The sequence below is a fragment of the Malurus melanocephalus genome, unplaced genomic scaffold (assembly GCF_030028575.1).
Source record: "Malurus melanocephalus ecotype Western Australia unplaced genomic scaffold, MMel_1.1 scaffold_18, whole genome shotgun sequence".
Taxonomy (NCBI): Eukaryota; Metazoa; Chordata; class Aves; order Passeriformes; family Maluridae; genus Malurus; species Malurus melanocephalus.
In genome coordinates, this window is record NW_026623250.1 from 4463449 (window position 1) to 4485261 (window position 21813).

Sequence of the window (21813 nt, forward strand, 5' to 3'; positions counted from 1 at the left end):
CCAGGACAGGGTGGACCCTCCTGGCTGCCAGGGCACTGCTGCCCCATGTTCAGCCATGGACCAGGATCCCCAGGGCCCTTTCCATGGCACTGCTCTCYRRCCTCATTCCYCAGGCTGTTCATGCATTCAGGGTTACCCATCCCAGGTGCAGAATCTGGCACTTGCCCTTGGTTGGTGATTGCCCATCCTCTGATTTGCCCATGTCTCTCTGTGGAGCTTCTCTGCCTTCAAGGAGCCTACAGTTACTCCCAACTCAGACTCATTGGCTAACTGAGTATCCCTTTGAGTATTGTGTACAAGTGACTTATGGAGACACTGAAGAGCACAGGGCCTAAGATGAAACTCTGTGGAACTCCACTGGTGACTGTGCTCCACCCATCAGCCACTTTAACTTCAACTCCATAATGAGAGAGGAAAAGAGGAAGATGCTATTATAGATGCAGACTTGAACCTTTCTGAACTCTGCAACAATTTAAACCAGGATTCCAGTCAAGATTTTCTGGTACATGGAAGTTAACCAATTAGTACCCCCACTTTTCCCCTGTCCAAAGAAAATCACAAATGAGAAAGTAAGGTGAAGGCCATGACAGTTTATTAGGGAAAACTGTACCTGTCTGATAATGTTGTATGAATACATATCATAGCTTCATTTCCTCATGGACATGAACATGTCATTTACACTAACCTCCTAAAATACTTCAATTGAACCAAGATCAATTTCTGATCAGGCCTTAATATCTCCATGTAGAATACGTTTGATTGTAGTCTGATCTAATTACTGTAAAGACATTTACTGAAACAGTATCTGACTTAAGCAAACATAAGCCATGGAACTCAGCTCAAACCCAGCCCATCACCCTGTCACATAATCAAATGACATATGGGAAAGCAGGAGTACTGCTGGAAAGAGCTRTTAGGGAAAATGGTGAGTTATGAATGTAGAATGAGACACCATGAGGAAGGTAAAGAGCAAGTCAGCCCTAAGAATGTGGTCCTTATTTTATGGTCAACTCTGTTTCCATAACTGCTTCAACAGGTTGGAAATAAAGTCTTTCCTCACTGATTGTCCTTTCCTTTACAAATACTCGCTTTCTCCTCTTCATTATTCTGCATTTTACTGCTTTGTGTATGTACTAGAAGCACCGCCAAACACAACTTGCACAAAACAGCCATCTCCAAACATTTGGGGATGAATTAAAACCAAAACTATATTTTTACATTCATTACTCTTAAACAGAGGTGTAGCGTTAAACTACAGAGATTCACATGATTGAGWGAAAGACCTGCACATTTCTGCTGCACAGGTGAGGAATGATTTATACTTAATTGTAACTGTTGCTCCAACTTCCTTTTCCAGGCTTTCATTTGTTTAATCTATTTCTGATTAATTCAATTAAAACAAAAAATTAAAACATTTTCCTTCCTCGCAAAGTTTTGTTATTTTTTGTTTAGGAGAAAAAAGAAAAGATAAACAAACACCTTCTTTCACATTGACCTATAAGAMGGAAATCAATAGGTAAGAAATACAGAATTCAGACTTAATTCAAGGGAAATAAGCCATAAACCTCTTTAAAGATAGTGTTTACATATATATAAATGCACCCTGCTTGTCAAAAATATTTATACAAAAATTAAGACAATTGTTAATTCTTGAGTGTTACAAACATAAAAATGCCACCTGTTTTCTACGTCAGTTCAGCCAAGACTTCAGATTATTTATATTACCGAACATCCCCAAAAACTTTTAACTTAGTAAACTAATGAATCACAGTGGAGTTTCAACTCAGACAACTGACAATGCAGATGCAAGTCTGAAGTGAAACTGAATCAGCAACTGAACAAAGAGCAAATAATTTGAAACTTAAAAAAAATGATGCAGCCACATAGCTTGCATTAATATCCCCTTAATATATGCAAATTTTATTAGGCTAGCTCTTCAAATTTCCACTCACAGTAATGCTGTATACCAAAAGAATGCAACCCTCACTGTATTATTTATTTCAGAAAGGGAATTAAGTGGTGTATTTTTGTACACGTGCTTAACATCCTAGTATGTGTAACAAGTAGTCTCCATTTTCAGGGAAAGTGTCAATAAATCTAAGTTCTCCCTTTTGAGCCAACATTTGTCATATGAAAGTACTTGCTATGCAGATTGGATGGCAGTTGTTTTTTTTCCAGTCAATGTGAGGTTTCATCATCAGTTCCCATCATAAGCATCAACCCTTCATTCATTCCATCATAAAAATGTGACTTACTAGAAAAGGAAAAATAGAGTCTAAAGGCACAGAATCACATAGCTGCTCTAGTAGGAGTCTGTAAACAGAGAATTATTTGAATTTAGGAAATCCAAATCTAGGAAAATAAAAAGGCATCCGAAGCAGGCTTTTATCTAGCCAACTTCCTTAAATACCCAAAGGGCTTTGAGGTCTACAAAGTATGCWCTAAGATATCGTATTTCAAAAAGCAATAAGGCAAATAGTATATTGTATTTCATTATTTCAAAAAAGTTACAATGGTGTAGGCATACACAGTATAACTTAGTTACAATGCGTGGTACTGTACTACTACATAGCCCTACAACTGTTTCCTTTCTACATAACCAGAGATTAAACAGGGGTTCCAGGTGAACATAAACTCATCCTTGTACCGCCATCTACCACTGGCAAAGCTCTTCAGCAGCATTTGCTCTGCCGCCTGGGTCACATTCGTACTGAGCAAAGTCCACAAACCAGAGACTAAACACTGTCATACTTGTGAAGAGCTTCTTCTAGCTTTTGTGTCACTTTTTGGAAAAAGAGTATTTGCTGTTGCAAGAAATGCTGCATCTGTGATTTAAAGTCCCTCACCCGAATTTTGTGGAAATGATTAATTTCTGCAAGGGTTGCAAAAGAAATAATATTACAACGTTCTTGAATGCCCTCAGCTTTTTGGAGCTCCATCTTCCCCTCTTCCACGTGCCGCTTACTCTCCTTTACTTTGGTAAGGGCTCCTGTGTAAAGAACAAAATGAAACAGTTGAACTGTGAGGACAATGTAGACTTGATTACTGAACTTTAACAAATGATTTAGTAACAACAAGGATTTGTATAAGGCTTATTCTCAGTGTATTTATAGCTGTGCATCTATATATATATGTGCGTGAATGAAAAGGAATAAAATAAAAACTTTTTAATGTAAGAAAAATYACAGACCAGTGGATCCTGTGTAAAAAATAAAACCCAACACTTTTTTAAGGCTCRAGCATGTAAAAGTTACTAAAACATTCTATTTCACAACCTTAAAAATTAGATGTTATCTTTCAGAGGATAACTAATCATTATATCAGTAGTCAAACAAGTGAAAGCACTAGAAAACTGGTCAGATCAATTTAAGCCTACATAACAGAAAAACAACCTTGTTAAGAATTGGACTATGTGAAACATCCCTTTTCCCAATCCTTGGGATATGACAAAAGCAGATCTTAACACACAAAATCTTGTCAATACATGTTTTTTTGTTTTTACACCAGAGGTATTTCAAAATTAATTATTGAGTGCTAGAGAATCTGAAAGTTTATTTCCAAGTCACAAATGCCCAGGCAGACCTTACAGTGCTGTAAAAGCTAGTAGAAAAACAGAGTTACAGAACTGACAGTCCTCCTTCTCCAAATAGCTAATTAAAGCACACACATCCTACAAGCAAACTATCACCCAAAACAGACCTACCCAAATCAGACCCACACGACAGAATACCAAGATAGATCTTAAAACATTCATATTCTAGGACTTAATTTCCCACAGAGCAACTTCTTTGCCTTATTCGTATAACTAACCCCAACCAGACTAGTACAGCTTTTATTATCTCACCTAGATGCTTGTTCCTTTAAATATTTGTCATGTCATAACTCTCCTTTCAGATTACACTTTTTACATGTGACCACAGCATGCTGCCTGAAGGCCAAGGGGAGTGTCTCTCCCTGGTAGTGGGCAGGGTTCCACACCTTACTGGCTCCCATGGCATGACAGTGTGATGGCTAAGAGCTTGGCACTGGCTGCTTCTGCTGATTGACCTCATAATCTTCAGCCTGGCCCCAAAAAACCTTCCACCACTGAAAAATCTTTTCCACATGCAATGATGTCAGCAGTGGGACTGCGCTGGAAGCGGTGTGTTGTCCTCCAGGGAGTGAGGAATCTGTGAGGTAGGGTAGGTTCTGAAAAACATTTGGTGTGCTCTGTAAAAAGAAGACTTTCTTCAACAAACTTAACCAGGCTTAGCAAAAAATTTTCTGGACTCTGTGGGCATGACAGGAATCCACAGCTGTGAAAAACTGAAATTTGGGACTTAMTGGAAGCCAGAAGTAGCTGGTTAAATAAACGTAACAACTCTTCAGTTGTGATGTGGGAAACAGCTTTCCATGTTTTTTCTACAATGACCAGACTAGAAATACTGAAATTCACAGCATCAGCAGCTGAAAGCATAATTAAGATCTAGAGTATGTATAATCTTCAAATTATTCTACATAAATAAAAAACATACATTACCAAACACTAAAGCCCTCCAAACTAGATATATTACATATTTTTTTATATTAAAAAAAAAGGGAAGTAAAAGTATTTATCATTAAGGAAGGAATCCAGTGGGAAAAGGTACAATCATTAACATTGCTCTCTTAATGCATATGGATCATACTGGTCCGTTAGTGGAATTTTGTTTTAAAACCTGGACAGACTATAACCAGATGGGAGCAATGTATGACAAAGCTTATACACATGCATTAGTATAAAATAGCTTGGGTTTTCTGTTTAATGCCTTTACATGAAGCATTTAATTATTAATAATACAATTAATCTTAACTATATAGAAGGAAAATTTTATCTTATTTTAGCACAATCAAAGAATCCTCCCTAAACACAGAGAAAAAACAAACAAACCAAAACCATGTGCTTTACTTTAAAAAGAATTAGCAATTTGTTTTAAAATGTCATTTTTAAGCTGTTCAGCATCTACTGAAGTTTGAAAGACTTCGTTTAGCAAACTGTATTTAAAAATATTATTAGTTTTCATGGCTTTTTTTCTTTTTTTTTYTCCAAACACCTTTTCATAAACTTCAGTTCTTGTATTTTAATCCATGTGAGCAAAATCCATGAAAGATTTATTCATGTGGAAGGTTCAATGATTCATGCAGTTTCCTAATGGTGAATGGGAGGAAAGAGATAGCTTGAGGGAACTGGGGACAGGAGAGCAGCCCCTTGTGTACATCCCTCTTCAAGAGAAGGGTCTTGCACACAGATGCCTCTCACTAAGGGATGGTAACTCCTAATGAATCCCAGCTCACAACTCCTGATCTGCTGCACCCCAGGCTGTCCACCACGGACTCCATCCTCACTACTCAATCCATCACACTCAGACCCTAATCCAGCATCTCTCAGCTCCTGCTGGCACTCTTGCAGGATGCCAGAGTGASCAATGCCCCCCAGTCCAACAGTACACCTGCAGAAAGTTCCAGTTTATGATTTTAGTTATGTAAATACCTACTATTGGTTTGGACAATAAAAAAAAAGAACAAGGTTAAAAAAAAAGAAGAAAAAGAAAGAAGGCAGAATCACAGCAGTCCAGAAAGGACTAACATATATTTTAGCAAAAAGAAACACAAGGAGCCACCTCCCAATGCATATTAGCTCAAGGAAGCCTCCTGCTGAGTATATCCCAGGGATAAATATATGACAGTGCACTGTTCCCAGAGGGATGGAATACATAAAAATAAATTCTTGGGCTTTCTTATCCAGATGAACAGATTCTGTATAATCTTGCTCATGCATTTACAGCTTCTGGTCTAAGGAAAAGATCTTCTGTYGGGAGTCATGTTCCAGTGATCAGGACTAGCTTTCAAACAAGCAAAGAGGGCCTGGATTAAAGATCATGCAAAAAATTGCACCACGACTATTTCTGTTCTTATAGGTGGGGAAAAGCATAAGTAAATGATGTTTGTCATTGCCCAAAGCCTTAGATTAAATAGATGTTGGTGCTCACTGAATGCAGCTGAGGGCTTCAAAGAGACTCAGATTTCAGTGCCTGCTTTGAAATACAAGATTAGACAACACAAGATGATATAAACACCTTTAACAAGGGACATTTGCACATATATRTTTTGCAAATTTTTGCGCTAGCAAAATTTGTGCTAGTGTATTGTGCTAGAAGCCAAGAAAAGAGGGACAATGTAGAGTTTCTGATAGAAATAAATAATTTCAAGCAAATCATACAAAACACAGTATTCTAACAGYAACTTAAATGGGTGCTGAGGAGTTATGAGGAATAAAAGAAGTGTATTGGGACAGTAAGCTACTCATACAAACATGAGATTGCAATGTGGTAGGAAGAATTATAAACATTCAGGAAAAAAAAGACCTGAACCCAAAAGCACWCAGATTTGGATCAATGTATTTTCATATAATCTGAAGTTTTATTCCAGTAACAAATGTTTTGAGATTGTTTGAAGGGTAAACTAAAGTTGGGTTTGAATCCATACACTCATTTTCCCCCCACACTCCTTTGAACCCCTGCTGATGTAKGTGTCTCCAAGTCCAAGATGCAGCCTGCAATGCTGCCTGAAGGCAAAAGTTTTGGGGCCTGGCTCTTGCTGTCTGCAATCCAGWCTGCTCTTCACTCAACTCTGTAGGAAGGCAGGCCTGCCCTGTGCCTGCCAGCACATGCAATCAGAAGCCAAAGAGCAGCAATACTCACTAAGAATGTACCATATTCCCACTTCCATCCCTTCTCAAAACACCCAAACATGAGCTCTGAGTGCTGCATGCAACAGACAGGAGTGAAGCATCAGCTCTATCTGAAGCTACTAATCCACACAAAGAATTCCTAAGGGCTAGAGCCCTTTTTTCGCTCGGTATTTGCACAGGGCTTACTACATCTGTAATGACATCTGTTTCATGGCTGGGCTTGCTCCGTTCTTAAAAAACACAAACAGTACACTGCGCCAGCAAAGACTTAAGTGCCGACAGTAATGCTGAATACGGATGGAACACTAGGAAGCGGTCAGCTCAACTCTGAATACAGCACCTGAAGCAGTGGTTAAGTACCTGTTGAAGTCAGTGGGGTCTTAAGTCACCAATACATCAAAGTCCTCATTATCTCACTTCAAAATACTCAGCTTGAAAACTCACCCAACTTATAAGAGGCAATAAGTTAATTTTTTTATATCTTATTATTCTAATGCCTTTATCACTGCAGTTATTAAAGTATTCCTTTTACTTCAATGATGAATTATGCTAAAACAGGGCAAACATTTTTTACAATCTCTCAGCAATTGTACCTCAGAAATATTTGTGCAAATAAAATGATCTATGCAATGTATGTTTCATCTTTCTACTATCAACAAGCTACAAAATAACATTTAGTACACTGATTACTAGAAACTTACATTTCCACACAATTTATCAGTCCGGCATATTAAATGGTCCAACAGAATGCATGATGTGTCCTTCGAAGCACAGTAACGGAGAGCTTTGAACCTGTCAAACAACTCCCTTTGCTTTATTTTTCATACAAGACAYTGTTACAATCTAGACACCATCTCTAATGGAAAGGGAAAAAACATATTCATGATTCTACTTTCATAAAAGGATGTAAAAGCACATAATGTTAACAAGAAATACTTTCTTATACCTTACTTAATGATGAGATTACTCAACTACAGCTCTTTGCTTAAAGATTTGAAAAAGCAAACCCTGTAGCGCATGTGCATGGAGACAACATTATTTCTAATCCAGGCGACTGCTGCCAGAGCAAGTTGGTCTGCATGGTTGTCCCTCTTACCCTAGACCGAGCAAAGATGTTACGAGATGTCTCAAATGACTAATCCAATAAAAGAATGCAACTGGCCTGGGGAGAGAGATGATGGCTTAGCTTTATCAATGGCTTAGCTGCGTGATCCAGGTCAGCCCTGGGTTACACAATCACTAGCGCCAAAACAAGGGAAGTTGCAGAAGCGTTTCATGAGCGTCCTTGTTTCAGTTAGGGTAGARTTAATTTCTTCTCAGTAGCTGTTACAATGCTGTGGTTTGGATTCAGACTGAGAATGGTGTTGATAACACAGTGATGTTTTGGGTTTTGCTAAGGCGTGTTTATTTCAAGTCAAGGACTTTTTTTTCCGCCCTCCTCCTCTCATGGTCTGCCAGCGAGGAGGTGCACAAAAGAAACTGGGAGGGGGCATAGTTGAGACAGGTGACTGGAACTGACCAAAGGAATATTCCACACCACTGAAGTCATACCTGGGATATAAACCGGGGGGAGTTACCCGGAAGCACCGYCGATCTGGGCTCAGAAAGAGGGGTCTGGCAGCAGTCACCGAGTGGTGAGCAACTGCATTATGCATCATCTGCTCGTTTCCTCTTTATTATCATTATTATTATTTACCACTTTCATTGCATTTTACGTCGGTATAAATTATTAAATTGTCCTTATCTCAACACACAAGTTTTACTTCGAGTCTCCTCCCCATTCCACTGGGTTCTGAGCGGGGTGGGGGGGGGGTGGGGAGACAGGAAGGGGTTGAGCGAGTGGCTGCACGGTGCTTAATTTCCAGCTGTGCTTAAGCCACGACAATGAGCTAACACATAAAATGAAATCCTACTCCAGAAAAAGTCCCCAAACTTCTCCCTCTCAATTGAAAGTGAAATCGTTTGTAACGGAACAGAGATTTTGCTACACTGACAGATTATTTTCTTAAGAATGCTCTGAGCACTGATTAGCAAAAGAAGCCTACACTGAGATTCTGCAAATTCTTTACATTTTCTGGCCAAGATTTAAAATGGAAAGCAGCATAATAGGAATTTGCCTGAAATTAAAACCAGAAGACATTTGCAGTAGAGACTGAATTGTATAAAAGAAATGTCCCAGGGAAAAAAAGTACCATTATAATTATTAATACTGGAATGACTTGCTCCTTTAAAATCTAGTTTTACAATTTTACACCAAAAAAGCCAAGAGATTTTCAACACCAGAGGCAAAAGTACGCCACTTGCTTTTGGTAAGTGCCAAAACAACAGTTTTCAAACCCAGTCTTTCAGTTTAAAAGATTATGTTCTTCTCCTTAAGGGTACAAAACCACTTTAACATTTCCTTTCCATAGTGAAGTGACAGAAGTATAAAAATCAAATACATCGAAATGCAATTACTTTACTGTTACACGGGGTTTTATAGATACATGGAAATAGCTATAATGCTTTTAGAATCTGCAGCCTTTTAACAGAAGTGAGCTTTGTATTTTATTATTTTGTTGCCCATGGCTCAAAAAAAGGCCCAGAATAACATAGTTTTATACTGTAAATTTATGCTTATAAATGTGTCAATTTAGGCTTATAAGATGTGCTGACATCTAAGTCAACACAGATAGACTGCAGTTATTAACATCAGACATAATTATTTGTTCTTTCAGTTATCCTGTTGCAAAGCTCATTGAAAGGTGACACTAAGAGGCACATTCTTCAGTTCAAAATGAAATCACTTTTTAATTATGCAAACCAAGAGATCACACACAAATAAAAGTCTTTGCTAGAGATTTTAGAAAGTCATTTAGCTGTAACCTCTTCTGATGGTCGTAACTTATAAATTGATTTAATTAATATAAACCAAATTAACAATGGTATTAGAATGCAGTGTAAAGTATCAATTTTTCAAAAGTACTRGGGTTAATGGACACAGTACATGTCTAACTAGTATTTTTAAATTTTAAATATGATTATTAAGACCTGATTAGACTCATCTGTCAGTTAGTGCACACTCACTTAGAGGAAGAGCACACAGAGCTGATTTATTTATCCAAACCTACAAGGACTGTAATCATACCTGTGTATGTTCAGAGAGTCTAAAATGATCACACGGCTGAAAAGATGTTTTGGTGTGCAGCAACTCCAGTATATGTTTTCCTGAGCCATGCTACACCAAACTGCTACGTGAGCAGATGCCATAGTTTGCCTTTGGAATGGTTGATAATGGAAGTGAGAGCAACATAACCAAATGAAAGAAACATTACAGAATTACCATTTCAATGCATCTACTGCCCCATATAATGTCATTACAAAATTTAAAGAAAAAAACAACACAGCATGCTTGTTGGCCACATAGAAAGAAATGTGCGAAATGAAATGAAAATTTTCCATTCAAATCTTGAATGCAATGATATTAAAACTGTTATCTTTTGATGCACTGAACACCAGAAGTGCTGTAAGCAAACAAATGACCTTATTTTAGCTACTAAAGCATGTTTAAATTGTGCTCTTAAAGCTTTGACTTTACAGGTACCTACAGTGATGTCTGAAAGGATGCCTGACAGGAATTATTTGACTGCAAAATCCAGATCAACTACGTATACAGTTGTCTGTTATCAAAATATAGCATTTTGCATTACAGATTGAGAGGCAAATGCTAACTAATGCTGGGTTTGTCCAGTTCCAAGGCACTCTGTACTTTTTGGCACTTACATGTACCATTTGAGAGTTTTTCTTTGGTATGGTTTCAGCTGGCAGTACAGATTGGGGGGACAGAAAAGAGCAAAACAAACTAGTCAGCAGAAACACAGTACATTAACCCATTAGAAAGTTAGTCATGTTTTCCAGGATCACACTTGAAAATTTAAGCAATTGAAATTTGCAGAATACCAAGATGAAACTTTTCAGTCATTTTTACTACTTCTCATTAGGTTACATGACTGGGGCATCAAACAAGCTGTTAATAGAAAACTCTGGTTTTCCATAATTAGAGTTGGTCCATTATAGTTCGGGTGTCACAGTTTGTGAACACAAATTTTTCCCAATCAGGATGCTAGGAACAAATACTTTACCTTGGAAAGATGCTACAGACTTTTAACAGCTTTCGTAAATGCGCTGTTCTTAATGCTGACTTCCAGTCAACAACCATCACAAATTATGCTGTGCTTGCATGATACAAATTAATTTTCAGTACTGGTGAAACTGTTTACTGAAATTACTTTTCAGTACAACTGGTGTTTACTTGTCCATTATCACCTGCATAGCTCCACTACTGCCCTAAGATGAGCAAATAAAACTATTAATAGACAGTTTAACATAAATTCATATGAAAAGAGTCAAGATGCAAATGAAATGCAGATTTGGTTTGCTTTATCATCGTACCCTTTAACTGCCCTCTCAGATATTTGAATGCTGCAGTTTCTCTGCAATGACAAAAAGAATTACAACTCCTGTAGCAGAAAAAAAAATATTCAGGGTAAGCCATCATGAATGTAAACAATCAAAATATGTTGTATAATACAAAACCAGAACATGTGGAAATTGTAATTACATAATGCTATACTCATATTATTTAAAAGAAAAGCTTCTTCAGTATACTGCCAGTCAGCCAGCATAGGTATTCATGCATCTGAGATTCAAAATAATAAAAATTCTAAAACAAATTAGCATAGTAAGTTGTTTTTTACCATGGAACAACAAGGCAARGTAAAGTCCGAACCACAGGATGAATCTGCTTTTCACTTTGTTATTGAATGAACTCCATGTAGCATAAAAAGGATAGCTTAGTTCATTGTAATTACAGATGTTATCCACTCATGATGTGGACCTACTTAAAACAAAGGCTGAAAACATTACACTTCTTCCTGTTCTCCTACAATAACAACCCAAAGTCACTGGCAAGAACTGAACAGATTGTTTAAATGTTGGTGGATTGTTTTGGTATTTTCCCCCTCCGTTTTATTTAAGTCCTCATAGCCTTCATTAAAGATACGAACWAGACTGTCTAGAAAGCATGTGTCATTTGTTTGCTCTAGTCTGCTGATAAAGCTCATGGCTGGAGGCTCAGCCAAACATAATTCCCTTYTTTTCAATTAGAATTTTCAAATTCTGTACTATTTGAATCAGGCAATTTAAAATACATAAGGTGCCAACTGGATAAGTTTATACAGTCTGTACTTATTGACTTGGCATTTTAACTGTTCAAACAAAGTCTTAACAATGAAGTCACAGAAAGGTGTTGGAAAGGCTGAAATATGTCCTTGTTTCAAAGGTGACTTAAAACTGAAACAGCCAGTCAGCTTGTTTGGTTTTGATAATGTGCTAACAAAGAACTGGAAGAGCTCTGGGAGCTTCTTTCCACTTTCAGTCTACCAATTATTTTCCGTGTTTGGATGGGATCCTTTTCAGCCACACCACGAGCACTTGGAACTTCACGAGAATCATCTCACTTACCTAGATTCTTCATATGTTTCTCAAAAGGCATTTCTTTGTTTTTGAAATAAAATTACTTTCCACAATATAATTTTTCATTCCTGGATGTTTGCAWTGTTCTGCTATTCCCTAGCTGCTCACAGAGCCTTCCCAGTAGACAAGGCCTTACTGCTTGTGGTGAGCATRTAATACGTGCTATCTTCTGCGATCTGAATAAAAATCTGGTGAAAATTCATTTTAATTTAAATATGCATTGCCTGCATTCAAACCTAGAGATGTGAGCTCTGACCAAAACTTTTCCCGTTAGGACTAAGAGGGTAGACTGGAGAGCCTTTCTGGTGTGCAATAAAGTATGCAGTCTCTCCCATGGAATGAATAGTTATACTCTTCCTCTGCTACCAGCTGGTTTAAAAAAAAAAAAAACAACCAAACCCACTGATGTTTTATTAGCCATGAAATGTCTCTCTGTGACTAAAGGTGTATGATATCAGACTAGTTTCAAAAGGTAATTGGAAAAAAGTCCATCACGACAGCATGAATATTGCTCCCCTAGAAAGCTACAGACATTGCAGGGGAGTGGAAAAGAAAAAAGAATCATATGTTAAGAAGACCCAKGCATCCTTCAGAGTGGGCATAGTCATCTTTTTTTTTTTCTCTTTTTAATTTTCTTCAAGTAAAGATATTGCTCAATTTGAGTCGTKTACTCTGCTCCTCTGATTTCACACACACTAAGGCAGCTGTAACTTTATACAATTTCTAAATGCGAAGATTCTTTCACATTTTAGTTCCATTTTCTTAGCATTACCTTCAGATATTGGGAGACAATAATGGGTCATGCAGCAGCAAGCAGACAGTGTTACATTATCAGTGTAACAGCTATGGGGAGGCTCACACCACAAAAAATACAAGTCATCCTGGACCAGTACATCCTTTCTCACCAAAGTTCTTACACAGATGAAGTGCATGCACCCATCTCTTTTTACTCCTGTAAGGATCATCCGGCTAGGATTACACAAGATCTTACCCAGCAGCTACCTGAATTGAAGCCCATGCAAAGTGTATGAATCTGAGGAACAGAGGAGAAAAAAAACCCTAAAAGGTGGATAAAAGGAAAACCAGTGATGAAGAAAACCATGTCTGCACAACAAAGTGAAGAGCTTTGCAAGTAAGCATGAGAGAAAAGAACTGCTTTTACACTGTGATATAAAATTCTAGGCGCCAAAATTAACCAGTCTGATTTATTCAGTAATTCAAATACCACTCCTATCCCCTGGGGGGAGGAGGGAGAAGGAAGATGAAAATGTTAGAGAGTTCCAGGCTTCAGTGCTGTTTCAGTCTTCTGGTGCTTTAAATTTTATGCATTTCCATCTGGATCAATTTTTCACCTAAAGTTTTGGAAGATATTCTAAAACCACACCCAGTGCATTCTTTAAAGCCTATGTCTAGAATTAAGTTTGCTGCAGGTAAATAAGACTATTTGCTTTATTTTACTTTTCACAAACCATGAACATGAACCAAATAAATCACTCAGGTATTTTTAAAAAGAATTCTCTTAAATCCTTGCATGCAGAGGAAATGGAATTGCCTATATGGAAACATTTAGATCACTTTCTCAGATCTGTTTTGTAAAAATCATAACCAGAAGTTTGWCAAAATTAACATCATAATGTTAAGACAGAGAAGAAATTTGGAAAGCAGAGATGAAACAGCATGTTAGTCAGTACTTCTTCCACTTTCACAAACCACAAGAGGCCAATTACAGTAATTCCTCAAACAGAACTCAAAATGCCTCCATCTTCTCTACTCTCACTAAGCAAATATGAAGTCAAGGGAGCCAGAATACTAGCATATGCTGTCTCCAAATCTCACAAGTGCACAAATTTTCTGAAGCTGAACTTGCATGGGCCTGCAGTGAGCATTTGTGTTGAAGATTACTGAAGTAAGATGATTGCATGAAGTTGAGCGAAGCTTTAGCAATTAATACGTAGAAATTATTTCACCAAGAATGCCTAGGGAATTTCCCCAAGTAGACCTTAAATGCATAAAAGAGAAGGTATTATCCATTACAAATGGGAAGCTGCTTTTTCTCTCAAAATTTAAAAAAAACTGAACCAGTATTTCTTGAAAGATACACCAGTTCTGCAATAGAAAAWTACAAAATGCAGCGTGGTTTTTTGAGCCTCCAGAATTTAATATCCCTCTTCTGCAAACGTTTTGCTGGAGGCTAAAGAAAATTGCATACAAATGTCTAACATAGTGCATATGTGTCTAACATAGTTGTATCTTCTATTCCAAAACCCCACATTTATGGACAAGAGTATTTTCATGCAAGTGCTTTAGAAGCATTTACCTAGGGGTAAAAGGATTGAGGACTAGATTCAATGAAAGTATTTGGGTGTTTAGAAGCTTGAGACACCACTGTGCCATCATGTATCCTATCCAGGCATCAGTTTTCCCTAATGGCTTAGTTTTCCAAACAAAACCTATAGAACAACTAATTGCAGTAAGGGATGTATGTCTCGATACTGATATGTTCTATGCCAGCCTCAGTGACACTCTAAAACCAAGTATTTACAAATGAAAATACGGGGTTTCCAACTTGGCACATTCTTTGCTGTAGGGGTCAATCCAATGAACCTTCAAATCTGGGTTAGGGTGCATACGAAACCAGAAAAGGTCTCTCTCAAAGCATTGACCAACTGATCCCTGACTGGCATGGTACAGAAATTATTAAATTCCTTCCTCGGTCWCTGCTGTAGCAGGAGCTTTAACTCTTCCTTCCCTGTAGAAAATTAAACATTGGGAACTCAAGAGGAAAGGAAAGGAATCTTGTAAAAACTCCTATTGAAGCTATTGCCATTTCAGAAAACACCAATTAACAATATTACTAATGAGCAGTTTAAAAATATTTCTACAGTTGGCTGGTTCACACGTTTTACACCAACWGCACAAATCATATCACATATGACATCCTCAGCACGGAAGGCAAAAAGACCTGAATCCCAAAGCAATTAAAAGCACAACAGTTAACACATTTTTGTGGTAACATGCAGACAAAGCCCACATAGAGAGAAACTTTTATCTCTGTGGCTCTTTTTGATGAAGTTGCAAAAAGTTTTGAAATAAAACCTCAGACATGTGGAGTTCTCAATCCATAGCACAAAACACACTTAAAATCACATTCAGCAACTCTTCAGCTAACTGCAATACAGCAAAATCGTAACAAGACAACACAGTTAAAATTACAGAATCACAGAATATACCGTGTTGGAAGAGACCCACAGGTATCAGTGAGTTGAACTCCTGGTCCTGCAACAGGACATTCCCACACACACATTGTGCCTGAGAGCATTGTCCAAACACTTCTTGAACTCTGTCAGGCTTATGCTGGGACTACTTCCCTGGGGAGCAGTTCCAGCTGTTCCCACCTCTGGGTGAAGAATCTTTCTCTAAAGTCCAACTTAAATCTCCCCTGACACAGCTCCAGGCCATTCCCTTGGGTCCTATCACCATTCACACAGAGCAGAGATCAGTGCCTGTCCCTCCTCTTCCCCTCACAAKGAAGTTGTCCCTKCACTGAGGGCTCCCCTCAGTCTCCTCTYCTCCAGGCTGAACACACCAAGTGCCCTCAGCTGCTCCTCACACRGCTTCCCCTCAAGGCCCTTCACCATCTTTGTTCCTCTCCTTTGGACTCTCTCTAGTAGTTTAATGTCTTTCTTATGCTGTGGCACCCAAAACTGTCCCCAGCACTGGAGGTGAGGCCTCCCCAGCCCAGAGCAGAGCGGGACAATCCCCTCCCGTGCCCGGCTGCCGATGCTGTGCCTGGTGCCCCCAGGACAGGGTGGACCCTCCTGGCTGCCAGGGCACTGCTGCCCCATGTTCAGCCATGGACCAGGATCCCCAGGGCCCTTTCCATGGCACTGCTCTCCGGCCTCATTCCTCAGGCTGTTCATGCATTCAGGGTTACCCATCCCAGGTGCAGAATCTGGCACTTGCCCTTACAGAATTTCATGTGGTTGGTGAAGGCCCACCTCTTTAATCTGCTGGGGTCTCTCTGCAGGGCCTCTCTACCTTTGAGAGAGTCAACAGCTCCTCCCAGATTTCCATCATCTGGGAACTTAATTAGTGTGCCTTCCAGTCCTGAGTCCAAGTCATTTATGAAGATGTCAAAGAGCACAGGGCMRWVGATGGAGCCCTGGGGAACCCCACTTGTGACACATCCCCAGTCTGATGTCACCCCAGTCACTGTAACCCTTTGTGTCTGACCCATGAGCCAGTTGCTCACCCATCACAGGATGTGTTTGTCCAGCTGTGTGCTGGACATTTTGTCCAGAGGGATACAGTAAGAGACAGCAATGAAAAGTTTACTGAAACCRCAAAAGATCACATCAGCTGGCTTCCCTTGATCAACTGAGTGGATTACTTTGCCTTAAAAGGAAGTAAGATTTGATAAGAAGGACTTCACGATCATGAAGCTGTGTTGGGTGTGACCAAGGACTGCATTGTCTTTTAGGTGTTTTTCAACACTTCACAGAATAATCTTCTCCATAACTTTACCAGGCACTGAAGTGAGACTGAAAGGCCTGTGGTTTCTGGGATTCTGCTTCTTGCCCTTCTTGAATACTGGGATAATGTTTGCCAGCTTCCAGTCAGCTTGGACTCTGAGGATTCCCAAGACTGCTCAAAATCACTGAGAGGAGTTTTGCAATAATATCAACCAGCTCTTTGAAGATTCTTGRATGAATCTTATCAGGCCCCATAGACTTGGAGGGATCCAAACTGAGCTGGGAGGGTGGACTGGGAGTTGATTGTTCTCACCTTCATGGTCCTCCAGCTCCATGCAGACGTACTTGTTTTGGGTACAGCCRCCTTTGTTTTTGTATCCTTCTCAAGACCACGGGAATACAATCTTGGATTTTATCCAAAGTAAACAATATATTTGCATTATGCAGGGGGAAAAAAAAAAGAGCACTACTCCTAACTTCAGAGCTCATCATTTTAAAGACAAGGCCATTTAGTCAATGTATCAGTCACGCTACTGCTTCTGCCACTTATAAGGGCACTTTGGTGTCATTTTACTGCTCAATGAGGCTGTACAGTAGAAAATAAAACCCTTGAAGAAAGATACACCMACTCTTATTTTTTCAGATGATTTCTCATCACCAACAGGTGTTTGTATAGTCTACAGAGACAATATTATTTTTCAAAACTGGCAACCATCCCAGACAGTGAATTTTAAAGAATGCCTTTATGGAGAAGAACAAGAACACCAAACAGAAATTTTTTTTTTCATCTTAAGTTTACAGATAGGAATTGAAAAGTTGTATGGTGTTAAAAGTACCTCTTCAGAGTAATAGACCAGCAGTACACTGTGTGCAAAACACGATTCTCAGCTTTCCTCTGTTAGCTGTCTTGTAACAGAACAAAAAGAAACACACAATCCACACAATCCATGTACCTGTCATGACCATGGACACTTATGAGACCGACCTCTCTAGCCCATGCCACATTTCTATTACTAGTATGTAGCATGGACAATATTGAGAACACAATAAGCCCAGATGTGCTACAGCATTAACAGCTACATGCAAGAGAGCTGGACATTTCTCCAAGCTGCTCCAGGACAGTGCTCTAGCCCAAAATCAACACCACATATGTCATTCACTGCTCTAGTGAAAAGGTATTTACATGAACCTTTCCCAGTTCAGCAAGGTAAACTTAAACAGTACATGTAAATTTAAACAGACTACAAAAGAAATAAGGATGTGTTCAGCACATACCTTAYTATTTCAAATCCTCTCTTCAAAGCCTTGTCTCCAAAAATACCTCAGTGAAGAGCTCCACATAACCTTAAAGCTTGAGGGTGTATTATTTAAATAGTATAATCTGCTGGATTCTTCCATTTAATAAAAATATCTGTCCCTTTAGTTATTCCAGAAGTTTACAGATAATACTATTAGATCACAAATCACTTTAACATACTATGCTCCCAAATATGAGGCATTGTCAAGGTCACCTTGTCCCCAAGACTAAAATGTAATTTTAAAACTCAAACGTCATTTTAGTCTCCAAGACTAAAATGTTATCAGATTACAATGCCACAGCAGCTAGCAAAGCAAATTCTCAAATATTAGACTTTACAACTCCCTTTTCTCTTCAAAATATTAAGATTGTTTAAGTTTCCACTAACCATTTTTGAGATTTGACAGCAGAATGGAAATCTGACTTTAATGTACGCAATTTTTATGAAAAGCTTATTTTCTTAAATAACAACAAATTATGCACTTCATAGCAACTCTATTTCCTCAGATATTCCCAGCAATGCATATTTCTGGAAGTCGTTCTTTTTACTCTTTTGAAAAAAACTCTTCAAATCTTTTTTTTCCCAAACTTAAAGTACTGTTCCAGATGCAAAACCCCTGGAAATGTCATGMAAGGGCAAAAAGCAAGGGCAAAAAGCCTGATTTACCCTGGGTGAGAATTCACCTGGGATGCAGAACACCACTTATTAATCTCCAGAACAATTTTCAACAAAGCACATGCATTTTTTTTGGGTAACTTATGAATATCCATTTCTGCAGAGCACACATGATGTTTTCTTAATCTCTCTTACAGCCCAAATCCCCACAGCTGCCCRAATTTTGAGTGGAAAACCACAGGAAAGGAATATAACAGAAAAAAAGAATGAATGATTGACTTACCTACTTGCAGTAGGTAAGAATGTATGTCTACCAATAATTTAACAGCATCATCTCCACATGTACACTACTACAAACTTCTGTTTATCTGAACAAGCATCGTTATATAGCAGATCTTTTTAAATTTTTGAGATTTTTTTTTCCGATGGGTCACAAATTACTTTACAACTAGCAATCTGAACCTGAAAAGTGTGTTTTAGCTAGAAAGATGCTGAAAGGATAACAGGTAAGCATGTTCATATGTTCATGACAGTAAGGGCAAAGGTTGAACAGCTCCAACTAAGAACACTGTAGCAGACCATTACCCTTCCAAAACACCAAGAGTTTAATGTTTGGTGAAAAAATGATGCCCCAGCAGTTTTAAATATCTCACCTGACTGATGCTGCAAAACACACACCTCTATGTGCATCTTGGACAGGGTGTTTAATCAGCSGTGTACCTGCATCTTCAGTTTACTTCATACCTCAGAGTAATAGATGTTTCCATACCACTTGATTTCCAGGTTTTGTAAACAAGCCCCCATTAATCTTTCATGCATCAACAGTATAGTTAGACATGGTTCCTTTCATAGATATGCAGCCAAACACAGCAACCTCTGACCAGCAAAACTCCCAGCTATGTCTAAGCCTTTGGCACACAGCAAAAATGGTCACTGATGTGTTTTCTGCATTTCTAGCAAGAGTTTACCTGAGTAAACACAGGAAGATTGAACCTAAGGACAGCAAGCCAGACTTGGGGCAAATTTAGCCCCCAGTTCCTCTATTTGTTGCATAAACCTTAAATAATTTCAGACAACACATAAGGGTCTTACCTTTCTGTACGTGGATGATGTCTGGAAAGTTGGCCAAATGCCCTTGATATAGCGCTAACAAATCCATCACAGGATCTAGGTCCTGCCGGGGCTGATCTGCAAACAGGTCCCCGATGGCATCATATGCTTCTGCAGTGAAGGCTATGGCTTGGTTGAGGCCAGCTGAAAAGGCCTGCTGGTCCAGCTCAAATGCCTGACTGAGGCACTTGAAGGAGTGCCCCACCTTCTGGTATTCCTTCTTGAAACCTGTAACTTGTTTGCGGGCRAACTCATTGGCCGTGTGATTAAGTTGCAGGGCACTCTCATCCATCTTCTTGGTGAAGGCTTTGAAGCCATCTACCTGGCTTTCCACCTCCTGCAAGTCCAGGCTGGCCCCAGGGCCCGTGGGGACACTGATGGTCAGAAAAAAGTTGGCACCCACCATCTCATCCTTCTCAGCCTTACGCTTGCCTTGTTTCCAAGCCTTCTCATCTGTGCTGGGACAGGTGAGGAAATGCTGGAAAGCATCACACTGAGCCAGCACGGGGTGGCTGCACATATGGTCCATCCACCAGGCCAAGCCTTTGCGACGTTTGGAGATGAAGTCCTCCTCAAAGCGGCCAGTGGCCTGCTTCTCTGGCAAGTGGGGCACGGAGATGACGGGGAACTTCTCAGCCAGGCGCCCATAGAGCCAGTCAAAGTGCTTGTAGCGGCGGTGCACCTGCTGCCCGGTGTGGCTAGGCACCAGCTTGTAGGCGATGTAGCTCTTCATGCCCTTGAATTTGGTCTGTTTGGTGGGGTCCTCGATGGAGCACTGGAAGGGGTAGGGGTTCTCCTGCCACTCGGGGCCCCTGGGGCCCAGCACCACGCACAGCTTGTCCCCATCCTTCACGAAGCCCGACGCCTCGCCCAGCACGAAGGCCTCTCCGCCGGACTTGACGAAGGTGGAGAAGCGATTGAGGTTGCGGCTCACCGTGGCCGAACTCTTGGCGGCGCCGCCGCCGCCCGGTGGGTGCGGGTGTCCTGGCGGGTGCCCCGCGCCGCGGGGGCCCAGGGACGGCTCGGAACGGGTGGACAGGCGGTACCGGCCCGGGGCGCCGCCGCTCGCCGCCTCGTAGTCGGGGTAGGAACTGCCCAGAGCTCCCGGCTCGTCGGCCACGGTGGAACTGTCGTCCCAATCGTCGTCCCAGTCGTCATCGCTGCCCTGGCTGGGCTGGTAGGAGCCGCCGTAGGGCGGGAAGGGATAGCCGGCGGGGGGCGGCGGGAAGGGCTCGGGCGGGGGCTGCTGCGCCGCCGGCTTGAAGGCGGCGGGGGACGGCAGCGGCTCGAAGCCGCCGACGGGGACGTTCGCGTAACGGGCGGGCGGCGGCGGCTCGGCGGCGGGGGTGCGGATCACCTGCACGTAGGACGCCGGGAAGAGCCCGCGGTCCCCGCGGCTGTTGACGCCCTCCAGCCACCCCTCGATGTCCTGCTCGCTGCACAGGCTCAGCACCTCGTGCTCCCGCAGCGAGATCTCACCCGGGTTCTCCGATCTGAAGTCGTACAGCGCCCGCGCCCGCAGCGCCATCKCCGCCCCCCGGGGCGCTCCCTGCGCCGCCGCCCCTCACCGCGCCGCGCCGGCGGGGCTGCAGCACTCGAGTACCGCCGCCGCCGCCCTCGGTCTTCGCGTCCCGCCGGTGGCCTGCCCGGCTGCGCTCCCGGTGCCGCTCCCGGTGCCGCTCCCGGTGCCGCTCCCGGTGCCGCTCCCGGTGCCGCTCCCGGTGCCGGCGGCGGGCGCGGGGCCGGGCCGGGCCGTCCCACGTCGCCAGTTGCTGTAATCCAGAGCCGAGCGGCAGGGTGGAGCAGCCGAGCGCAGAGCGGCCGCCCCCATCGATGGCCCCCCCTACGCCCCCTGCCGGCTGCGGGTCCGGGGGGGCCTCGTCCCGCGGTCCCCGCGCCCCCGGGCCCGGTGTCTCCGGCACTGCCGGGCCTCCGCCGCTCCTCCGCCGCTCCTCCGCCGCTCCTCCGCCGCTCCACCGCCGCTCCACCGCCGCTCCACCGCCGCCGGCGCCTCCCGACCCCTCGAAGGCGCATTAGCACTTCGCCGCGTCCGTGCGGGGAGTCTCCTGAGCCCTCGGGTCTTCTCCCTGCGCTC

General features: G+C 41.5%; 1 protein-coding gene across 1 annotated transcript; it reads right to left on the reverse strand.

The window, feature by feature from the left end:
• Positions 1–575: 575 nt before the first annotated feature.
• SNX18 (sorting nexin 18) lies at positions 576–21313 on the reverse strand. The gene is made up of 2 exons (XM_057389692.1): positions 19701–21313; positions 576–2989 (listed from the first exon to the last, which is right to left on the reverse strand). Exons 1-2 carry the CDS (start codon positions 21244–21246, stop codon positions 2736–2738), a joined length of 1800 nt encoding a protein of 599 aa, XP_057245675.1. The 5' UTR covers positions 21247–21313; the 3' UTR covers positions 576–2735.
• Between the last annotated feature and the right edge of the window lie 500 nt (positions 21314–21813).